General features: G+C 40.2%; 1 protein-coding gene across 3 annotated transcripts in view; it reads left to right on the forward strand.

Annotated features, from left to right (window-relative positions):
• The window catches only part of dennd1b (DENN/MADD domain containing 1B), a 300,341-nt gene that overhangs the window by 234,917 nt on the left and 40,487 nt on the right, over positions 1 to 24,937 (forward strand). For all 3 annotated transcript variants that reach the window (XM_043699790.2, XM_087990846.1, XM_087990847.1), the window contains 4 exons: positions 2,937 to 3,038; positions 15,733 to 15,823; positions 16,675 to 16,715; positions 23,468 to 23,536. In XM_043699790.2, coding sequence (XP_043555725.2) covers positions 2,937 to 3,038; positions 15,733 to 15,823; positions 16,675 to 16,715; positions 23,468 to 23,536 — 303 coding nt within the window. The remainder of the gene's footprint in view (positions 1 to 2,936; positions 3,039 to 15,732; positions 15,824 to 16,674; positions 16,716 to 23,467; positions 23,537 to 24,937) is intronic.

Below are 24,937 nucleotides of genomic sequence, written 5' to 3' on the forward strand. Positions count from 1 at the left end.
TAATTATGATGTGAAATAAAATAGCCACATGCTTGTAATCCTGGACCACAGCAACTTAAAAAGTATATCTGTGCTTTGGGGATTCAATAGTGTCAGATAGGATGGATTTTTGCTGATTCCATTTGAAAATTTCTGTCTGATCTGTAACTGTTGATTTTTGTTTTGATAGATCAGAGGGAGATCCAGAGTAGTGATTAGAATTGCTCTTAATGCAGTTTTCTCTGTGTTTTCATAAAGTACTGTGAATGTCAGCGGTAGATTTTTGTATTGTTCTGCAATGACTCGTAGTATTTGTCCTTTGTGTACAGTGAGCTATCAAAACTGTACTCCAGAGAGTCCTTGCAGATTCCATTCCATTAGCATGGTCTTGACTACCTGACAGAAATATGGGATTTTGTAATGAATTATTATAATGTTCCATGAATAAACATTATAATTCAAAGAATTCTTCATAATCCTATTCTTATGCATTTACCTTGTATGTTATCTAAATTTGCATTTCAAGGACATTAAAAGGTATGTATATTATCTAAATAGTTGTTTCATGTTAGAAGGGATTTGATGTACGAGAGTGTCCATTTCATTTAGCTGAGCTCCAGGTTATTTACAGTTGATCATTTTACAACATCCAAATTAAAATCTTTCTGGTTTAGTTTATTTCTCCTTTGTATTATTTATTGAATATTCAGCATTTTATTGGTGTACAAAAAGTCATAATTGGCAGCAACTCTTTCAAAATATATAACCAGGTCATTAGATTGCTTCACTTTACCCGTCAAAACTCAATTGTTTGTTAATAAATCAATGTGAATGTAGCTAACAGTGTTCATTAATATTAATGCTTTGCGATAAGCATGCCAAACTTATGCTACTTCTCCTCAGAAAGTAGTATATTGTATAGTGCAAGTAGAATATATTTCCAGAATGTGAATCTTGTGTCTCATGTCCCATTTGGGTATTTTTTCAGGTAGAAAATGAATTGTTTTGTAAATACATTGGGCGAAACTGTAATGTCTGCACTGATTATTTTAAGAGTTTACAGCATCTGTGATATCTGTAATTCCTCGTATTTGTAATATGGAAGTAAAAATTCTGCTGGTTAAAATTCCTTACCAAGTACATTAAAATTAGTTTTGTATTCTCGCTGGTCTCATGATAAACAAATTTTGTTCTTCTAGTTTTATTTGTCCGTCAAGTTTGCTGCAGTTGTGTGTTCGGTTAATTGGAGGGAAAAATATAACGCTAGTGAACAAAGCTAAATTCAAATGACACTATTTTATAGAGGTCAAAGATTGATGGTCCTGTCAGGTATGAATTGAAGCACTGTTTTCTTGTATGCTAGCATTACAGAAACAAAGAAATTAGTAATATTTTGACATAAACCTTCCTTACATCTATAAGAGCAGCAATTTACATTGGTTGGCAATTTGCTACAGATCTTGTTTTTAAATCCATTCCTTTTAAACTGGAGTGGGAAAGGCAAGGGAGGACAGGGAGAATAGTCAGCATCCCTGGCCATCTCTCGAAGTAAGATCCTGCATCCTATACTGGCAAGTTTTTTCTAAACTTGATCATCCAAGGGAATTTGTGCAAAATTCCAATGGAGAACCCTCTTCTCTTTATTTGGTCATGCAGTCTGGCATGATTATCTTCACATTTTAGCAGGCAGAAGGTGAATGGTTTATGACAGACATATAAATGTGAATGTAGCTAACATTGTTCATCAGTATTATCAGTAGGGTTTATGCATTATGACAGGCAAATAATTCTTTTTATCAGAATCCAAAGGAAACAATGGCTGAGACACTAGGTTTTGCAATAGTTAGTAAGCTGCTGATTGAGCAGAAGCTATTCTACTTTAAAAAAAAGGCATATCTGTGATATATACAGTTGGCTTTTGTGGTATTATTATTTCCTTCACTCGCCACAGATATGCTCTGGTCTTTCCCTGTCCAAGTACTTTGAATGTTCTCTCCAGTTTGAATCAGCAGACTGAAAACGCTTCACATGACAATGGCCTGAACCAACAAAATTGAAATATCAGCAGTTAAAATGATCTGTTGTAAAAATATACATTCAAACCAATGCCATAAGACCTTAGGCATTCCATTCTGAATCATCAACAATTGTTTCCAATTTTGCTTTGAATAAAACAACATAAGAACAGGGAATGATATCCAGTGCATATTAGCCTAATGACTGTTGCCAAGAAACTAGACCATGTTTTGAAATGACATTCTGTGTCAATGTGCACCAATAAAGATAGTTGTTAACCAAGTTTGTTTTTTCCTAATGGAGTCATTTTCAAGCTTTTGTGTTTGTTCATTTTTTGGAGATAAGAAGTTGGTATCCAAGAGAGGATGATCATTCCTAAGCTATACTGACGGAAAGGATCCCTAGTATGTGCCAAAATGGTGATGTCTTTGGAATCATCAGTTGGGGCAGTGGAGCTCTCGGCAAGTTTGATGGTTATGGTGAAGTAGATCAGGCAGGGTTAAAACCCACCAACTCATAATACACTTTGTGTGTTTGGTGCTGAGAGAGGATCAAGTCAGGCTGAGATGTGAGCTCCACCTGTCAGCCAAGCAGTACTGTGTCAGAGCTCAGGCATAAATCAGGTCTGCCTGAGTGAGGTAGTGTTCAGCAAAAGCTTCCAGTGAAACCATGCCCTGGCAAGGGAATGAGCAACTTGTAGGGGGTAGCAGAACATGGAAAACATGGGATGTTCAGGGTAAGAGAAAGCAGATGGATAGAATGTCCATTGTTAAAATATGAACCAGCTCTCATGGTCTATTCCAGTTCGAACATGTACTTCTGCTTCAATTCTTCAGTGCTGTTCGATGTAATAAAAAGCATTTAAAAACTAACAATTAGGAGCAAGAATGTACTTAACTAATGTTCAGGTGAATAATCTGATGAATATTGTTTAATTTCAGGGAGAGCCAATCACATTTTGCGAAGAGAGCTACGTTGCACATCGGTCCAGCACTATGAAACAGTTTCTTCAAAATGCAGTACAGCTTCAGCTCTTCAAACAGGTGAAGAATTTGTGTACATATAAAAATGGTGTGGATATGTTGCTGGGGAAAATTTATTTTCAATACTATTTTGTACTGCATATGTCTCAAATTAGAATATTGAGTATTAATTTTCAATCAAGGACTGAGAGATTGTAATGGTTAGGAAAGACTGGCTGAGATTTTCTCCTCAGTCAGCAAAGGCTGAGTGGTCGCATGGAAGAGGGTTTATGAAGGGGTTTGCTTTTGCAGTATGCAGATGATACTAGTATTGGTGGAAGACTCCAGAGGAAATGATCTTAAGTACAAGACAGTTGCAGTAAATCCAGTGGAGATTTTAGGAGACTGGTTAGAATGTGGAATTTGCCACCACATGAATAGTTCAGGCAATTAGCATTTAAGGGGAAACAAGATAAAGTTACAAGGGGAAAATGCAAATAGGATGGGATAGGAGGAATTCTGAAGAAGGGTCCCCGGACCAGAAACATTGACTCTGCTTTCTCTCCAGACCTGCTGAGTTTCTCAAACTATTTCTATGTTTGTTGGAGGGTAAGAGGAGGTTTCTGGGAAACATAAGTGGCCCTCCTAGGGTTGGAGAGTGGAGCACCATGAACAGACATCAGTGTGGAGTGGGTGTCTGTGACCTAGTAATGGAAATAGTTTGGTAGAACTGGTGAGTGTGGAATGTGACATTTGGCTTGCTGATGCATATCAGGAGCTGAACTTCCAGACAAGCTTGGGTTCATGGGCTAACAGACCCACAAGTTGGTAATGCCAGCCTTTGTCTTCATTGCGTCATGACGCCAGCCCAGCCATTTTAAGAGGTTGGGTCAGGTAATGAGATACCACCATCTTACCAGCAGTGAGGAGCCAATGTCGATAAATTTAAAGTTAGAAAGGGATGTGTTCAGGCTCTATACCTGGAATGACTAGAAGTTCCAGTCAGCTTGTAGGCAGTGGGCTTGAGCTCGGAACATGTCAAGGTCATAGCTCTGTGACCAATGTCCATCCCATTGAAGGGCTGCTGTCAATCACAACCAGGCAATTAAAAGTAAGAAGGGTCTAAGTATTCAACAAGCCTTTCTTTTATCATCCTGGTAGGAGTGTCTGGAAAATACCCTGCAGCACCAGGATCCCAAATTGGCTCCTGACCAAATTACAAAATGGACACCCAACCCCTGATGTCTGTCAACACTGAGGGATGTAAGAGGGCATGAGCAGTTAGCTAAGTGGAAGTGCCAGCATTCATTGAGCAATAATGGTTTGCAACTTCTCAAACAATCTTTGCAAGCATTAAATTTGATTTGGTGGGTTCCTTTTAAATTGTGACTTTGGCTCCCACTTGATCGAATGACCTCTGTGAAAATTGCAAGTACATTCAGAATTGGAACAGCAACTTAAACGACAGCTGAGAAGTCAGTATTTTTCTCATATACAAGCTTCCCTTTTTTAAAAAAACAAGGCGCCATTCAAGTTCTGGTTTAGCAGAGCTATCCAATTCATCCCATTCCCTCATTCTTCCAATAGCCTTGTACATTTTTCCTTTCTGGTATTTCCAAATTCCTTTTGCAAGTGATTATTGAATCTGTTTGCAGTATCCTTTCACTGCACTTCCAGAACTTTCTGTGTAAGGAAGGAGCATTATTTCCTCGTGTCAACTCTAACTCTTTTGAGCATGATTGTAGATTTGTGTATTCTGCCGCTCAAAGCAATTTCATTTTTCTTTGTGCCAAAGACAGTCGTGATTTCTTACACAGCTGTTAAAATCTTCTCTTAACCTTCTCCTTCAAAGGAAAACAACCCAAACTTCTCTAGTAAAAGCAAAATACGATGGATGCTGAAAATCTAAAACAAAATAAGCTGAGCAGGTCTGGCAACATCTGTGGAGAGAGAAAAACAGCCCATGTTTAGAACATTCTTCTTCAGGTCTGTTATATCCAAAGAAGAGCCATATTGGACTTGATTTATGAACTGTTTCTCTCTCAGATGCTTCCAGAGCTGCTGATTTTATCTAGCACTTTCAGATTCTATTCCAAACTTCTCCCACCTCTCCACGCAGCCAAAGTGCCTCATCTGTAGTATACTTTACAGTAACTCTCTCTGTAATATCTCAAACCTTTACAGTATTCAGAACTAAACAATGTTCCAACTGAAACCTTATCAGTGTTTATAAAGGTTTGACATGTCACTGCCCCGGGTTGTCATCTCGATGGTCAGATCAAATCTGAGTTCCAATATTATTTTTCTTCAAAAGAGGGGATTGATATAACCACAATGACAGTGGATGTAAACACACTGGCATAGAGAGAGAAGGGAAGAGATCCCCAGAATGTCATACCTAACGAGGTAACGAGCCTCCAAGGGGTGGACTTAGACTGGGAACAAGACAGCGCATACTGAGCTAGGAGAAAGTGAAGACTGCAGATGCTGGAGATCAGAGTCGGGAGAGTGGTGCTGGAAAAGCACAGCAAGTCAGGCAGCATCTGAGGAGCAGGAGAATCAGCATTTCAGGCATAAGCCCTTCATCAGAAATGAGTGCATGCTGAGCTATGAGGGTTAGGTCCTCATACTGTGAACTTGAACCGGAGAAAAGACAGCAGTCTGGGAAAGAGACATGTTTTGTACCTTTCTCCTTTCAAAGGTACACAAGAACAGAGGTTGAAAGCCAGCTCAATCCTGGTCTGTAAGTGCTAGTTGAAGAAGATGTGCTTGTGAGTTGAGTGTTTGTGCCAATGGGACTAGGTACTCATCTGTAATTGCTAGCATTCAAGCATGAGTGTGTTATGAATGTCACAATGGAAGAACCAGCCAAGTAAACCAGTGCTGCAGGTCAAAGATTCTGCCTGAGGGCTAAAACCCAGCAAGCCAGTCAAAGCAAAACTGGACCCAAGGATTTCAAACTGCTTACAAAGTCAAAAATCCCAAAATCGACTACTCAACCATCGTCATTTGACCAACCACTCTTCATGACTGACCAATGGAGATTGTTCTACATTATCTTTAACCTATTATCATTTTTGGACTCACTTCTTCTGCCTAATCTGTGTGCGTGTGTGTATTGTTCAAGACACTGATTTATTAACGTCCGACCATTGCTTCTGGAACATGAATGGGAATTGTTTGTCAGGACCCTATGGAATCCTGATGCAGCAGACTCTCATGGGGTAGTCTGAGAACTTAGAGATTCTGCTGGGAAAATCCCCTGCACATGAAACCCTCCAAAAGTATCCATTGAAATTGAAGAATTCAGAGAATGGTGTTGCTGTTAATAATTAACAAGGTAGAGTTGGACAATTGTAAATCTAGTCAAACTTCTGTATATTCATGAAACTGATCCTACTAACTGAGAATACAAATACTCCATTTACATCTCCCCCGACCTCTTATACTCCATGGACCTTGACCCTGAGCTGGCACCCCCAGGACTTGTCAGATCCCCTTCTCTCCACCGGACCCAATACTACCAACCTATCCAGAACAAAGCATCACTTACCTGGCACCCTTCCATGTTGTGCCTTGGTACCTAACTGTTACGACAAGGCGGTGAACTTTTCTGTTAATTAAACTAAACGCCAAGAAAAGCTCAACTCACCTCCTAATCCTGTTAAAATATGAGTGAACTCCCAAATTCTATTATTTAAAGAAAATTATTTCAATTTATTCTTTAATTCTAAAAGTGAACATTAAGCAACAACTGTTCACAACTCTAAGCCCCCCTTTCTCTTAACTGCTTATTATCTGCCTTGAACGTTATAACAATATACTGTTCCAATAAAATACTTATTAAAACTACATCAATTTGATTTCAAAACCATAAAGTCACTGTTGTCTTTGGTGTCTTTCTTCTTCCGGCTGAAGATCTCCCTGGGTTGTCGTCTTTCTGTTTACTGTGAAAATATTTCATATGAAAAGGTCCCTTTGGTGGAGAGTATTTCAATGTTTTAGGTCTCTCTCTCGATGGCAGTTGCTCTGCCTGATTGTCTAAATACCTGTCTTTTTTTATATCCCCCACATTGGATCAACTCATTGGTTTGATGTTGGCAAAACAATAAATTCAAACTTGATTGGGTTTTAGTATCCTGGGGCTTAATTTAAATTCAAATTGTCAAATTCAAACTGTTGGCAAAACAGCAACCAAATCAGGAATCCATTTCACTGCCAAATATTACATATTTTCAATTTTGCAGTAGACTCTGAGACTGCCCTTGTAAGCTCTCAGTGTAGAACAGCATTCACTCTCTCTGAAAGGTACAGTACACGCCTTCAACTTCATAACACTAACTCAACTGGTGTCCGTACATCGCACTTACCTTCTTACATACCTACCTTTTTACTAGAGTGGGAGTTATCATAGTGTCTGACTGCGCAACTGGATGTTTAATTGTCAGAATGCAAGAGGGTAAATGAATGAAGAAAGGGAGCCGGTTCATACGTCTTCACCCAGAACTTGACAATTTGGTGTAACAGCAATAACTTTGGGAAGTTTATCCAGGCTCTGGTCGTGAAAGGCAAAGATTCCTTGCATTTATGCAAAGAAATTGGACAGGGGGAGCAAATCATTTTGTTACTTGGCTATCCTGATGCATCCCGGGAATTGTGCATGGTTTGTTAGCATAGGTGGTAAGGCAAGTTTTGGGAGGGATACAAACAATTGAGACAGAGAGAGAGATTCATAGATTAAGTAAGTGGGGAAAAAAGTTGCTAAATGGATAGTATTATGAGAAAATGTGAAATTATTCATTTTGGAAGGGATAACAAAAGAACAGAATATTATTTCAATGGAGGAAAACTGCAGAAAGCTGTAACACAAAGGAACTTGGGGATACTTGTGCACAAAACAGAGAAAGCTAGCCAATAATCAGCAGATAATCAGACAGGCCAATGGAATGTTGGCCCTTATTTTTGGTGGGGGGGGGTGTTGGAGTATAAGTGTAGGGAAGCCTTACTGCAACTGTACAAGGTGCTGGTGAGACCACATCATGAGAACTGTGAGCAGCTTTGGTATCTGTGTTTAAGGAAATATATCATTCAGTTGAAGGCGGTTCAGGTAAAAGTCACAAGAGTGATGCGAGTAAGGAGGAACTGAGGAAGGGTCGCTGGACCCAAAATGTTAACTTTGATTTCACTTCACAGTTGCTGCCAGACCTGCTAAGCTTTTCCAGCAATTTGTTTTGTTCCCAATAAGGAGGGGTTGTACTATAAGCAAAAGTTAAACAGGTTGGCACTCTACTTGCTGGAGTTTAAAAGAATTAGAGGTGGTCTCATTGAAACATAGGATTCCTAAGGGACTTGACAGGGTAAATGCTGAGAGGATAGTTTCCCTCATGGAAGAGTCTAGAACCAGAGAACATAATTTCAACATAAAGGGGTATCAATTTAAGACTAAGATGATGTTAGAGATTTTTGATGAAGTGATTAGGACAAGGGCAGGGTGGTGGACGTAGTCTTTATGGATTTCAGTAAGGCCTTTGATAAGGTTCCACATGGTTGGCTGCTCTGGAAAGTTAGATTGCATGGAATCCGGGGGAGCTGGCTAATTGGATACACATTCGGCTTAATGGTAGGAAGCAGAGAGTATTAGTGGAGGATGCTTGTTGGGCTGGAGACCTGTGACTAGTGGAGTGACTCCAGGGTTGGTGCTGGCCCCATTCCCGTTTGTTATCTATACCAATGATTTGGGTGAGAATGTGTAAGGCATGATTAGTAAGTAAAATAGTGGTATGGTGGACAGTGAGGAAGGTTATCAGAAATTGCAACAGGATCTTGATCAGCTGAGGCAGTGGACCGAGAAATGGCAAATGGAGTTTAATACAGAGAAGTGTGAGGTCTTGCATTTTGGAAAGTCAAATCAGATAGGGGTTTCATGGTGAATGGTAGGGCCTTAAGGAGTGTAGTGGAACAGAGGGACCTTGGAGTTCAGGGGCACGGTTCTCTGAAAGCGCAGACAGGGCAGTGAAGAAGGCTTTGGCACTCTGGCCTTCAGCAGTCCGGACATTGTTTATTGAAGTTGGGAAGTTATGTTGCAGTTGTACTGGTGAGACCGCATTTGGTGTCTTGTTTTCAGTTTTGGTCACCTTGCTATTGGAAAGATGTAACTAAACTGGAAAGAGTGCAGAAGAAATTTACCAGGATGTTACCAGGACTCAACAGTCTGTGTTATAGGGAGAGGTTTGACAAGCTAGGACGTTTTTCTTTAGAATGTAGAGTTGGAGGATCATGGACTAGAGGGCATCAGTTTAAGCTCAGGGGGAAAGAGTAAAAGGGAACATGAGTGGCAACATTTTTACACAGAGGGTCGTATGCATATGGAATGAGCTGCCAGCAGAAGTGTTTGAGGCAGGTACATTAACAACATTTTAAAGGCATTTAAACAAGTACTAGGATAGGAAAGGTTTAGAAGGATATAGGCCAAGTGCATGGCAGTGGGGTTAGCGTGGATGGACATTGTGGTTGGCATGGACCGGTTTGGGCCAAAGGGCCTGTCTCTGTGCTGTAGGACTTTATGACTCTATGATGAGGAAATCCTTTTGTTAGAAATTTGAGTCTTGCCACAGAGAGCTGTAGTGGCAAAGTCCTTGTCTATATTTAAAGCTGAAATAGGTATTTAGGTTTTTGATCAGTAGTGGAATCAGGGATTATGCAGAAAGGGCAAGAAAGTCGACGTAAAAAGTGTAAGATCTTATCTTATTGAATGGTGGAACAGCCTGAAGGGGCTGAACAGCCACCTTCTGTTTCTATTTCTGATGGTCTTCTGTCTTCAGCGGCCTCAGTGATCGATCTGGACAAGAGTATGTGAGGGAAATATAAAGGCCTTCAAGTTCTAAAGAAAAAAGTCAGCAAAGATAATAATATTGTTAATCGGGGTTTCCTGATTATTGCCTCTATGATAGCATCAAGTATGCTCCTGCAGACTACAGGCCAGATTGCTAAATCTGCCTTAATTTAATTAGATTAGATTAGATTACTTACAGTGTGGAAACAGGCCCTTCGGCCCACCAAGTCCACACCGCCCCGCCGAAGCGCAATCCACCCATACCCCTACATTTACCCCTTACCTAACACTACGGGCAATTTAGCATGGTCAATTCACCTGACCTGCACATCTTTGGATTGTGGGAGGAAACCGGAGCACCCGGAGGAAACCCACGCAGACACGGGGAGAATGTGCAAACTCCACACAGTCAGTCGCCTGAGGTGGGAATTGAACCCGGGTCTCTGGCGCTGTGAGGCAGCAGTGCTAACCACTGTGCCACCATGCCGTCCATTTCTGTGCTTTCGAATCATATTTTGAAAAGCTGGACTTCTGTTCGTGAGCTTGCACTTATAGAGTCATAGAGATGGACAGCATGGAAACAGACCCTTTGGTCCAACCCGTCCATGCCATCCAGATATCCTAACCTTAAGGGGGGGTAGATATAGGACTGAAGTTAGGGGTAGGTTCTTCACTCAGCGAGTCGTAAGTTCATGGAATGCCCTGCCAGTAGCAGTGGTGGACTCTCCCTCTTTATGGGCATTTAAGCGGGCATTGGATAGGTATATGGAGGATAGTGGGTTAGTATAGGTTAGGTGGGCTTGGATCGGCGCAACATCGAGGGCCAAAGGGCCTGTACTGCGCTGTATTCTTCTATGTTCTATGTTCTAACCCAATCTAGTCCCACCTGCCAGCACCCGGCTCATATCCCTCCAAACCCTTCCTATTCATATACCCATCCAGAAGCCTTTTAAATGTTACAAGTGTACCAGCCTCCACCACATCCTCTGGCAGCTCATTCCATACACATACCACCCTCTGTGTGAAAAAGTTGCATCGTCGTATTTTGGGGTGCTCAGTCATTCGGGTAACTTTTGAGGATTCTTTCTTTCATTGATGGTTAGTTTTTCCACGATGATAACAAGGACATAGTCTGAGAAACTCTGCTGCAATCCTGATTCCTTGCACGTTTTGCTGAAGAAGTTTGTGATAAAACAAATTATCCCAATTTCTGAGGATGATATGCACCTGTGTTTCTGAAATACTTTTTCTACAGAGATTTGACTATTGATGATTTGCACAGTCTTGTAACAGACTGATTGAGCTCAGTAGTTTGCGAAGAATGATAATGAATCAAGTGCTATCTTATGACAGCAGAATTTCTTGAGTTTCTGGTATGATAGCAACCTACACTTCAAAGACATTTCTGTTCTGTAGTAGCTCAGTTGTTTTTTTTAATCTCATTTTAGTTAACATGAAATCCAGTAAATAATACTGATCTGACCATGAACCAAGGCCTTGGATCTTGGAAAAAGGCCCATTCAGAATAAATAGGACTTTGTCCAATTATGCCTCAGATTATCTGCCTGGTTTCTATCATTTCTACCCTATGTGCTGTTGCCATTGTTTTAATTTATAGGAATTCAGCTTGTTCCATATCAACAACTGAATTATAGCCTTCAGATTACCACTGACGGCATAATTTATACAGACAGTCATGGCAGGCCAGTAAACATCCTGCTTTAATTTGACCCTTCCATGTAATTCAGAAAAAGTACCTACTTCACTTTACTTTCTTGTAATATGATTTTTAAAAAGTTCCCCAATTCTATTAATTGTGCAAATAACTGTTATTTGCAAAACAAGTAACTCCATAGTTGAATCCTTTTGTTTAAACTGAGAATCAAACTGAAAAAGGAATGTACAAATTGAATTGTTTTACAGATAACTGCAGTGTACTCTTTATTTGCAAGATTATATCTTTTATTCTTTGTGTTTAAACATGGCTAGCTGTGGGGAATTACAGTGGAACCTAGTTCTGCTTTTGTAATAATTCGCTCATTGCTTCCAACGTTGAGTATTTCTGTATATTTTTCTTTTAAACAGTCCCAGTTTGATATTTCCAGCAATAAAATTTATTCCATCAGAAATGATACTTGTATGGTTAATACTTCATACAGAACATTTGTGTCTTGAAGCAGTTCAATTATTCACTAAACAAAATCTGAAAAAAATTGATAAACAAATTAACAATCTAATTGTGAGTTAGCATTCTCTAGATATTGGAATTCAGTGATCAGTTCATTTATTTCTGTTAAAAATATTACTAATTCTTCATTTTTTTAGCATGTATCATATTTTTAATGAAGTCATACTAATTGGAAATCTTGGATTGAATATTCAAGGCATAAGCAACTGATGCACATACATTAGTACCTTGATAGTATTTCAGACATGAGTCAGACTTCTTTCCCAAATGCAGTGCTAATTTTCTAATTTCTAATAAAAATCTGTACTTGCAAAGTCCAGTAAGAATGGTGTTAGCTGTTTAGTTGTCCCTTTGTAATTTTATAGTGTTGACTAACTGCTTTAGTACTTAAGTGTTTTGATTGTTAACAAAACCAATTAATTAAAGCGATGATATATAGTTTGAATTTAAATAGTATAAGGCAGACAAGGTTTGTGGTTGGTCTGCCAAGAAATTGAGATAGCTTTTCAGGTTTTTGACCTGTTATTTGATTATTTGGATCAATGTTCACTTTACAAAAGACATATTGGGGAGGAGGAAATAACTGTAAAAGATATTCTGCAAGGAGAGGTTGACTTTAAAACTTTGACCTAATAACCAGTGTAGAGAAATTTCACATTGACATTCTTGAAATCAGTAATAATAGTTTGTATTTTCTGTGACTTTGTTATCTGCAGCTGGCAACACACTCATGCTTGGAGTTAGAAAACATTGTGAATTCAAGTCCCACTCTAAGATTTAAGCACAAAAATGAAAGCGGACGTGCTTGTGTATTATCGAGGACCTGCTATACAATCAGAGGTTTCTTCTGTCAGATAGGATATTAAATTGAGACCTTGTCTGCCCCTCAAGTGAATGTAAAGGAACTCACATTAATATTTTGAAGGTAGCAAAATTGCCCTCCACGTTCTTAGAGTCATAGAGATGTACAGCATGGAAACAGATCCTTTGGTCCAACCTGTCCATGCCGACCAGATACCCCAACCCAATCTAGTCCCACCTGCAAGCACCTGGCTCATATCCCTGCAAACCCTTCCTATTCATATACTCATCCAAATGCCTCTTAAATGTTGCAATTGTACTGGCCTCCTCCACTTCCTCTGGCAGCTCATTCCATACACGTACCACCCTCTGTGTCAAAAAGTTGCCCCGTAGGTCTCTTTTATATTTTCCCCCCTCAACCTAAACCTATGCCATCTAGTTCTGGACTCCCCCACCCCAGGGAAAAGACTTTGCCTATTTACCCTCTCCATGCCCCTCATAATTTTGTAAACCTCTATAAGGTCACCCCTCAGCCTCCAACACTCCAGGGAAAACAGCCCCAGCCTGTTCAGCCTCTCCATATAGCTCAAATCCTCCAACCCTGGTAACCTCCTTGTAAGTCTTTTCTGAACCCTTTCAAGTTTCACGACATCTTTCCGATAGGAAGGAGACCAGAATTGCACGCAATATTCCAAAAGTGGCCGAACCAATGTCCTGTACAGCCGCAATATGACCTCCCAACTCCTGTATTCAATACTCTGACCAATAAAGGAAAGCATACCAAATGCCTTCTTCACTCTCCTATCTACCTGCGACTCCACTTTCAAGGAGATATGAACCTGCACTCCAAGGTCTCTTTGTTCGGCAACACTCCCTAGGACCTTACCATTAAATGTATAAGTCCTGCTAAGATTTGCTTTCCTAAAATGCAGCACCTCACATTTATCTGAATTAAACTCCATCTGCCACTTCTCAGCCCATTGGCCCATCTGGTCAAGATCCTGTTGTAATCTGAGGTAACCCTCTTCACTGTCCACTACACCTCCAATTTTGGTGCCATCTGCAAACTTACTAACTGTACATCTTATGCTCTCATCCAAATCATTTCTGTAAATGACAAAAAGTAGAGGACCCAGCACCGATCCTTGTGGCTCCACTGGTCACAGGCCTCCAGTCTGAAAAACAACCCTCCACCACCACCTTCTGCCTTCTACCTTCGAGCCAGTTCTGTATCCAAATGGCTAGTTCTCCCTGTATTCCGAGAGATCTAACCTTGCTAATCAGTCTCCCATGGGGAACCTTGTCGAAGTCCATATAGATCACATCTACTGCTCTGCCCTCATCAATTCTCTTTGTTACTTCCTCAGAAAACTCAATCAAGTTTGTGAGACATGATTTCCCACGCACAAAGCCATGTTAACTGTCCCTAATCAGTCCTTGCCTTTCCCAAATACATGTCCATCCTGTCCCTCAGGATTCCCTCCAACAACTTGCCCACCACCGACATCAGGCTCACTGGTCTATAGTTCTCTGGCTTGTCCTTACCACCCTTCTGAAACAGTGGCACCACGTTTGCCAACCTCCAGTCTTCCGGCACCTCACCTGTGACTATTAATAATACACATATTTCAGCAAGAGGCCCAGCAATCAATTCTCTAGCTTTCCATAGAGTTCTCAGATACACCTGATCAGGTCCTGGGGATTTATCCACCTTTACCCGTTTCAAGACAATCAGCACTTCCTCCTCTGTAATATGGACATTTTGCAAGATGTCACCATCTATTTCCCGAGAGTCTATATCTTCCATATCCTTTTCCACAGTAAATACTGATGAAAAATACTCATTTAGTATCTCCCCCATTTTCTGTGGCTCCACACAAAGGCCGCCTTGCTGATCTTTAAGGAGCCCTATTCTCTCCCTAGCTACCCTTTTGTCCTTAATGTATTTGTAAAAACTCTTTAGATTCTCCTTAATTGTATTAATTCTCCTTAATTCTTGCCAATATTTATGTGAGAATCAATATTACAAAAACAGATGGCTACTGTTCATGGGAGCTTGCTGTGTGCAAATTAGTTGCTTTAATTGTTGCAAAATGCTTTGGAGCATTCTGTGATCCTGAAAGATGCTATATAAATGCAAGATTTCCTTTCTATTTTCAATTTGCATGAATTTAATAACTTTTTGAGAAGAAAGAATACTGTTTAAATGCTCTGGATTTGAAGGTCGAGCTACTTTCTGTCCTGAAGCTGTAAAAATTACTTTTCATTGAGGTTCATGATAGTTCTCTGAGTCATTTAATGAAGAAAGATCACTGGACTCAAAATATTAACTCTGTTTTCTCTTCACAGCTCGTGCCAGATCTGCTGAGTTTGTCCAGCAATTTTTGTTTTTGTTTGTGTAAAATTTAATGAACTGTGTAGGATTTGGCTTGTTTCATGGAAGTGATCTTTGTTTCTTTTGTGCAAGTTGGGCAGTAACTTTTCATCTTTTAATTTTAGGTGATAGAATTACACAGCCAATCATGATGAAGATCATTGTCATTGCTCTAAAATATTAACTCTGTTTCTCTCTCCAGAGGTACTGCCAGACCTGCTGAATATTTATAGCATTTTCTGTTTTAAGTTCAAATTTTGTGGCATCTGCAGTATTTTGCTTTTGTGTTAATGTGCAGTCAAGTTCTGTCTGCTTCTGAAATTCATGCATGCACATGTAAAACTAACAGGAGATTAAACCCATTGTCTGCTTTATCACCATTCATCAAAGGCTAATGCGACCAACTGTGGTGCCCGCACTGCTAAACAATATCAGCTAACTACCTATAGATTTGCAAATAGTCCTGTAATTGCCCTAATCATACTTTTTTTTTGCATTAGAGTAAACCAAAATGGGTGTCACTGCCATAGATTTTACTTGTCCTCTTCACTGAATTATATTACTTTTATCTTTTTGTTAGTTTATCGACGGGAGGTTGGAAAAGTTAAATTCAGGGAAAGGATTTTCTGATGTTTTCGAAGATGAGATAACTGTGGGAGGCTATAGTGGAGGTAAGGCATGAACTTGTATTGAAATGTACCATTTTTTTGCTAATTATCTCCTTTAGGTAGGATTCTTCCAGATATCGCAATTCTGCTCTTCTCTGTCTTATCCTTAGTTGAGGATAATGTCTGGGCTTTGCATTGATCAGTTTTCCACTAACCAGATCATAATTTTGAACTATATTTTGCTTATTATTTGGGATGCATTTGTTTTAAAAAAGCACAACTGATATTCTTGCACCTAAGAGGTCAATTCTGAATTCTTTGTTCTGTTGCTTTTATCTGAAGAATTGAGTTTTTTTTCCCTGTGTGGGAGAGCTGAAGCCTAATTATGGAAAGACTTGCATTAGAATATGTCCATATAAAACCTTTATTTGAGAGAGGGGGAATAAATTTTAGTCATCTCGCCCATGAGCAAAAACTCTTTAATGAGCATTTTTCTTTAACTTATTGTGGGTATGGGGATGAGAAAGAAATGCCAAAATTCAATTCTAATGTTGAATATCCATGTAGGAAGAGATCAGGAGCAGGAGAAAGCCTGAAAGAGAAAGTCAGTATAAAGAGCAAAGTGTTTTGCCCACTTGAGGTAATTGACCTTGACTAGTGGAAAACAGGTTGTAGAATAATTGAGTAATGAGCCTTCATGCAAAAGTAGCAGAATATGGAAAAATAAACTGGCATCCAAGCTCAAATTAGATGAGGTTTTTTTTATGCACATTTCCCTTTAAATGCTGTGTGCACAATCTGAAATATATTTAAAGGCTATTTTTGCTCTCCTACTTCACCCCATGAAATGTTACTTGAATATCTTTACTTGTAACAAAAGGAGTAACCGTCAAACCTTTGTTAATTATCCACAGGAAATTCAAAATCTTACCAGCAATGGATGCACACAGTCAAGGTGAGTCAATATGCCTATTGATGTAAATCAACAGAGCACACTTATTTCTAGTTACATCGCTATAGTTTGACTGTGCTGAATAATGATGCTTACCCAGAACTGCAATTGTGATTAACTGAAATATTTCTGCAGCAATAATCTTCAAAATGCTATTTGAGGATTTGGCCTAATTGTTCAGAACATTTTATTTTAATCTTTGGGCTCTGAACCATCCTAGGCTTGATAGGGTGAACCTTTATCCTACATTAAGCTTTCCTGATGATTTGACAGGCATACATATTAACATGGATTCATCGCATCAAAAAGTGAAGGTAGTTTAACAGAAGTTATTGGGAAATTTGCAAACTCTACAGATGAATCCATAAGCATTGCTGAAATGAACGGTGAATACCTGAAAAAAGCACAAGTTAGTATTCTGAAATAAGGACATGATTTAAAGAGTAGTCAACTCTTCATATTGTGTAGCATGACATTTCATATGCTGCTGTCAGCAGATTAATTTGTAACATGAACAATTATAAATGGAAACCCTCAATAGGGATGAGACGTTGTGCTCCACTAAGTACATCAGAGGACGTTCTTGACATTGAAACTCAAAGTCTATTACATGAATTATGAATTCAGGATGAAATTTCAATGTTGCAAATTTGTGTTGATAATATTGCCCAAAATTAATGAAATGAAAGAGAGCTGAGATCTCAACTACGAGAATGGTGTTGTCAATGAACATTTCTTATGTGAAATTGCAATGAGTGTTTCCATCTATTACATATTGTAATTGCTTTGAATTTTAAAAGGAGCTTGAGACTCAATGAATGAACTTGTAAATAGTACATAATTTGAAATATCCTTGAGATAAAGTGAGTACAGTCAAACTTTTCATCGAGTAATTGGGAGTCAGGATTTTTAGTCTGGGCAGGCAAACTTTTGGGTGGCCTTAGAATTGCTTCTGTTTGTAGGTTACACTGTTTTGATGTATACATACATATTAAACTTGATCATTTACCCTTGACTGCCCACACTAAATAAATTTCACTGGGGATAAGTCTAATATTTAAATGCTACAGAAGCTGGAATTAGAATTAGAATCCCTACAGTGTGCAAACAAGCCCTTCGGCCCAACAAGCCCACACCGACCCTCCAAAGTGTAACCTACCCAGACCCATTCCCCAGCTCTATTACTCTACATTATCCCTGACTAATGCACCTAACCTACACCCCGCTGAACACTATGGGCAATTTAGATTGGCCAATTCACCTAACCTGCACAGCTTTGGACTGTGGGAAGAAACCGCAGCACCTGGAGGAAACCCATGCAGACATGAGGAGAATGTGCAAATGCCACACACAGTTGCCTGAGCTGGAATTGAACCGGATCCCTGGCACTGTGAGGCAGCAGTACTAACCACTGAGCCACCATGGCCCCCAGATTCTAAAACAAGCACACAGAATGCTGGAGAAACTCAGCAGGTCTGGCCACATCTGCGGAAAGACACACAAAAGTTAACATTTTGAGTCCAGTTTGACACTTCTTCAGAACTTGATTTATATTGGACTCAAAACGGTAAATCTGTTTCTTTCCCCACAGATGCTGCCAGACCTCCTGAGTCTCTCGCACATTGTCTGTGATAAATCTGGTAAATTGGCTGAATCCAATAGCTATGTAAAACCATATTTAGCAACATTAATATAGAAAGACTTGATTCAATGGCTTTCTAAGGAGGTTAAAATAACTTAAAGAACCAGCACAATAATTGAATTGAATTTAATTTAATTTAATTGTAGCAAGGTGCAATTAAAAGCTTTGTCTTGCGAGCAATACAGACAGATCACAGAGTTAAGTAGCATAGATAGTAATTAATAGGTAAACAGTGGCAAAAACAAGAACACAGCTATAGGCGAATGTTAAGAGTTTGTGAGTCCATTTAGTATTCTAACTACAGTCGGGTAGAAACTGTTACAAAACCGGCTGGTGCATGTATTCAGGCTTCTGTACATTCCGAATGGTAGAGGTTGTAGAAAAACCTCGCCAGAGTGGGATGGATCTTTGAGAATGCTGGCGGCCTTTCCTTGACAGTGGGCCTGGTAGATGGATTCTGTAGATGGGAGGTTGGCCTTTGTGATTGTCCAGGCTGAGTTCTCTACTCTCTGTAACCGTCTCCTATCTTGAACGGTACAGTTGTCATAACAGGTAGTGATACATCCAGACAGAATGCTCTTGATGGCGCACCTATAAAGGTTGGCAAGGGTATTCGCTATCATGCCAAATTTCCTCATCTGCTTGAGGAAGAAGAGACGTTGTTGGGCCTTTGCAACCAGTGCGTCCACATGAAGAGTCCAAGAAAGCTTGTTGTGGATGACCACTCCCAGGAGCTTGACATTCTCCACTTGTTCCACCTCTGCGCTGATCAAATGTAGAGGGGCATGAGTAACATCCAGCCGAAAGTCAATATTGAGTTCCTTGGTTTTGCCGGCATTGAGAGCGAGGTTGTTCTCGGTGCACCATTTTTCCAAGTCTTCCACCTCCTATCTGTAGTCTGTTTCGTCGTCATCTGAGATTTGACCAACTATGGTGGTGTCATCAGCGAACTTGTAAATGGCATTAGTCTGGTATTTGGCAGTGTAGTCATGGGTATACAGTGAGTATAGTAGGGGGCTGAATATGCACCCCTGGAGGCTCCAGGGTTGAGTGTTAGTGAGGATGAGGTAAAAACAATAACTGCAGATACTGGAAACCAGATTCTGGATCAGTGGTGCTGGAAGAGCACAGCAATTTAGGCAGCATCCAACGAGCAGCGAAATCGATGTTTCGGGCAAAAGCCCTTCATCAGGAATAAAAGTTGAAATATTGTCCCCAACCTTCATGAATTGAGGCCTGTGGATCGGGAAACTGAGGATCCAGTTGCAGAGAGTGAGGCTTACTCCAAGATCACCAAGTTCAGTAATCAGTCTCGAGGGGATAGTGATGTTGAAGTCTGAAATGTCATCAATGAGTAAGATTCTTACGTAGCTGTTCTTGGTGTCAAGATGTTCTAGGGAGGAGTGGAGGGCAATTGATATGGCATTTGATGTGGATCTGTTGATCCCATAGACAAATTAGAGTGGGTCAAGAGTAGAGGGGAGGCTAGAGTTGATTAATGTCATGACCAGCCTTTCAAAGCAATACATGACCATCGAAGTTAGGGCCACTGGGCGGTAGTCATTGAGACATGCTGCATGAGGCTTCTTCAGCACAGCAATGATGTTGGCCCTCTTGAAACAGGCAGGGGCACTGGCCTGCTGCAGGGAGAGGTTGAAGATGTCCGAGAAGACCTCCACCAGTTGATCTGCACATGCACTGAGTGCACGACCTGATACTCCGTCTGGTCCCATCGCTTTCCTTGGATTCTGATGCTCTGACCTCTGATGCAGTGACTGTTAGGATAGATTAATCAGGACTTGTCAGAATAGGTGTTACCTCTCTGCCGAAAGTCTGCTCAAAGCGAGCATAGAAGACATTGAGACGATCTGGGAGTAATATGTCATCGTCTACTATCTTGCACTGTCTCTTTTTAGAATCTGTAATGTCATTCAGTCCTTGCCATAGTCGCCAGTTGTCTGTCTGGGTCTCTAGTTTGGATCGGTATTGGTCCTTGGCTGTCTTAATGGCTCTTCGAAAGTTATACTTGGATTCCTTTTATTTGAGTGGGCCTCCTGATCTGAAGGCCTCACTCCTGGTTTTTAGCTGGTTCTGTATATCCTGATTCATCCAGGGTTTCCTGTTAGGGAACACCCAGATTGACTTCCTCAGTATGCAGTCCTCCACACAGTTGCTGATAAAGTCTGTGAAAGTGGTGGCGTACTCATCCAAGGTGCCTGTGGACTGTTTGAACATGGCCCAATCAGCTGATTCCAGACAGCACCGGAGATGATCCTCTGCCTCCTCCGACCAGCACTGGACCTGTATCCGCGAGGGGGTCTCCTGCTTGAGCTTTTGCCTGTAAGCTGGGAGAAGAAACTTGGCATTGTGATCTGAATTCCTGAAATGAGGGCGGGGGATGGAGTGGTAGGCATCTTTCACAGTGGTGTAGCAGTGGTCTAAAATGCTCGGGCCCCTAGTGGGGCAGATAATGTTATGGTGATACTTGGGCAACACCTTCTTTAGATTGGCTTGATTGAAGTTGCCAGTTGCAATAAACAGGGCCTCGGGCTGTTCCGTCCCCAGGGTATTAATGGTGGAGTACAGCACAATAATCAATTAAATTCATAGAAACAAAGCAAAAACTTAAATTTCCATAAAACAAAGTGAGAGCATTTGAAGAAATTAGGGAAGATCAACTTGCATTAGAACAACAACATGTTGCTGGAGAAACTCAGCAGGTCTGGCAGTATCTGTGGAGAGAAAGCAGAGTTAACATTTCAAAATCAGTGATCCTCCTTCTGAATGCAAGGACCATGAGACTCAAAACATCAACTCGGCTTTTTTATCCCACAGATGTTGCGGGATCTGCTGAGTTTCTCAAACAATTTCTCTTTTAGTTTCATGTTTCCAACATCCACAGTTCTTTGTTTTATTTTTGTGTTTGAGCTGTACCTTTTATTTTCCAGACTCTTTCACAATGTGTCGCAGTCAGTTGGTTATATTTAGAAGAGTGTTTGCATTTGTAGGCACACCCAGGTTTCATAGCTCTGCTAAAGGATCAGTCACTCTGTTCTGATTAATTTGATTAAGGAACTGTTGGGCAGGAGATCATGAGATCTTTTTATTTTTCCGAGAAAGAGTAATTGAATTGTTTCCGGACCTTCTGAACATTTCGGTGGTTATCTCTTTGGTTATCTATCTGATCTAAAACATGCAATGCACTGCCTGCTCAATGCAGCACTGAATTTTCAGTCTAGATTATGTACCCAACTTGAATTAAGACTGCAACTTCAAACATAACTTGGACAAAAGAGCTAGCATTGAAGGAAAAATATGAGAAAGCTATGAAAATGACTGTATAATCAATAACTACATTAATAATAGAAGGAAACTGAAGGAACAGGTACAAACAGTACATTCATTGAAGAAATAAAAACTATATAGAATTGATCCTTTGTCGGGCACTTTACAGAGGTGTTTTACAACCAGGTGAGGAAGGATGAACTAGCTTTTCACCTTTCCCACTCTTAGTCACAAGCAAGGTTTATGTTCTTTTCTGAATGTGGCTCGACCTTTCCACAATTAAACTGTCATTAACTGTTTTCGCCATAAACAATGAGGTTTTCTTTTGTGAGAGAGTGGGGAAGTTTAATCTTGAGAAACGTCATAATGACTTAAAATGTTAGCTTGCTCTCTCTACAGATGCTGTGTGACCTGCTGTGATCTCCAGCATTTGTTGTTTTCAGTACAGTTTCCAGCATCTGCAGTTATTCGTTCCTGCACACGATCGGATGTTTGGCTCCTGTGGATTCGTGCGCTCTCTCACCCGTCACACACACACACACACACACACACGCACACGCACACACACACACACACACACCCCTCCTGTGAGACGTAACGAATGAATGTGGAGAGTGTGCCGCTTGTAAAGCGCAGCAGGCCAGGCAGCATCTGAGGAGCGGGAGAATCGATATATGGGGCCAGAGCCCGGATCGGTTTAGCTCAATTGGCTCAGTCGTTGATTTTCAGAGTAGTGTGATGCCAACAGCATGGGCTCAATTCTGATCGCCAGTCTGAGGTTACTAATAAGAGAGCAGCGCCTCTGCTCTGGTATGAATATGGCCACACGATGATTAGCCTGAGACCACAGTTTGTTAGTTGTTATCTTGAATCATCAGCATTCATAAATATTGTAGTTACCCTTTGAATTTCTCAGTATCCTGATCAAGAAGGGAGTGAGGGGCAGTCTTCTCAGGTCTGGTGACAAAGGTCGTCAAGTCGTGTCCTAGGGATTAGGTATTGGGTCCAGTTCAGCAGATGAGGAAGGGAGCACAGTCAAGTCAAGGTCTAGGGGTAGTGCAGTTGAAGGTGTGTAAGGTACGTATGAGAACGGTTGAATAGTTACTGAAGAGTCAAACTAGATATGTCATTGCCTAACTTTTTTGAGTAAATAATTTGCTGTGAAGTCTCCAATTTGAATGGAGATTCTGAGGCTTCCAGGAGTAGAAGAATTGCTCGATGGAAAATTCTGTTTTCAAAGAAATTTCTTTGGAGTGTGCTTTGATGAGAATTCCACAGAGTCCTGATGTTCACCTCCCAATAACGTTCACAGGATGACTGTCTGGTCAGCAGAAAATCCTCTGTTTTTAGGGTTTTTTTTAAGACTGTATGTAAAGCTTCATATCCAACTTGTACATATTCTCCACAAGGTACAAATCAGAAGAGGAAGTGAGGGTGTTTTCATGCCTCTCCACATTGGCTTGCTAGCTCGCTTCATTGCCCTTGGGAGAAATGGTCATTTTTAGCGAAGGTTGTCTCTTGTTTAACCTCTGTTAGCCTCATGGGACTTGGCCAATCTATATTGTCAGGTGAAAACTGTGGCCATTTAAAGTAAGTATTTATAGTTCCTTTTTAAAAATGATTTTAGCCCTTGAAATTCCCAGTTGTTAAGTCAGAAGACAGAGTTTTTTAAAAAAATCACTTGTCCATATTTTATATCATCACAACAGAAGGCATAGGTGCATCAACAAAATTAAGTTTAATGATTGCATAAGTACCAGACTAAGTTTCCAGATGCAAAGCATTAACCAAAACAGTTAAATTAAGCCAGATTTTCTTTCCTTTCCAGAAAGGTGGAGCTTTGATAAATACAGTGATGACGAAAGCCAATCCTGCCATGAAGACAGCATACAAATTTGTAAGTCCCTAACCTGGATGCCAACATGTTCAACGAGGTGCTGCAGTACTATAGATAGACTGTGAGAATGCAAATAATGTATTCAATAAGTAGGAATAGATTAATGTTTTGCTCAGGGTTATGCTTGTGTTTTGTTGATGTATCTGGTTTAAAATTAAACTCTGAGTTCCTTAAGGACAATCTGTGATCACTTTTATTAATTGTAAATCTTTAGTTGAGACCAATGTTGAAATCTCTGGAGGTGGCACGGTGGCTCAGTGGTTAGCACTGCTGCCTCACAGCGCCAGGGACCCAGGTTTGATTCCAGCCTTGAGCAACTGTCTGTGTGGAGTTTGCACATTCTCTCCATGTCTACGTGGGTTTCCTCCGGTTGCTCCTGTTTCCTCCCACAGTCCAAAGATGTGCAGGTTAGGTGAATTGGCCATGCTAAATTGCCCATAGTGTTAGGTCTGGTTGGATTACTCTTCGGAGGGTCGGTGTGGACTTGTTGGGCCAAAGGGCCTGTTTCCACAATGTAGGGAATCTAATCATTAAGGCTGCAACCGGACCTTTCTTCATAATACTACGTGCATATGTTTTTATCCATGGAATTGGGAATTTATTTTTAGTGTGATGAGAGAAGAAAACTGGGGAAATCGTTGGCTGCAATCTCTTCCATGGCTTTGCGAAAGAGAAAATATTTGAAAAATAATTGCTCCATATTGCCTCCTATCATTCATTTGAAAGTTAGCACTTCTTTGATAATTTACGACAATCATGATTCACAAAGTGAAATTACTTTTACATTTTGGAAAATCACTTGTGTAATTTTGTGTAGTAATCTTATAAAATCTTCCATCAGCAATCAAGCAACATTTTAGAACATATTTGTTTATTTATTCCCTCACATTAAAAGATAATCCTTAATATATTTAAGAGTAGTAGGCTGGTACAATGTTATTATTAGAACAGGAAATTTTTTTTTAGCATATTAAAGCATTTTGATTGATAGTATCTCATCCACCATTTAAGTAACCTGATCTTAACTGAAAGTTAAAATGCAGAACCATTTGCTAATCTCATTCATGTACATTAGTCAGTTTCTTTGCCTTTAAACATAAAAAATAAATTTAATTCAAAAGCTAGTCGCGAGTGCCCTTCTCTCAAAATAAATCTAATTGAAGAGCCTTCTTGAAGGACCTCAAGTGGAAGGCTGACATACTGATAAATTTGATCTAAGCAGAGGAAGCTTTCATCACAAAAGATTGCAAGCACTCAGTTTGTGAGGGACATAATTTACAACTGAAATTCCGCAGTCTTTTGCACTGGTTTGGCCAAATTGCCCCTGGAAAATCAAGAGCCGAGCTGAAACACGATCTCAATTTGTTGCACAATGGTAACTGACATCAGTGACTGTAGGGA

Source organism: Chiloscyllium plagiosum, unplaced genomic scaffold, assembly GCF_037043375.1.
Source record: "Chiloscyllium plagiosum isolate Xiang-an unplaced genomic scaffold, Cpla_swu_hap1 HiC_scaffold_9, whole genome shotgun sequence".
Classification (NCBI taxonomy): domain Eukaryota; kingdom Metazoa; phylum Chordata; class Chondrichthyes; order Orectolobiformes; family Hemiscylliidae; genus Chiloscyllium; species Chiloscyllium plagiosum.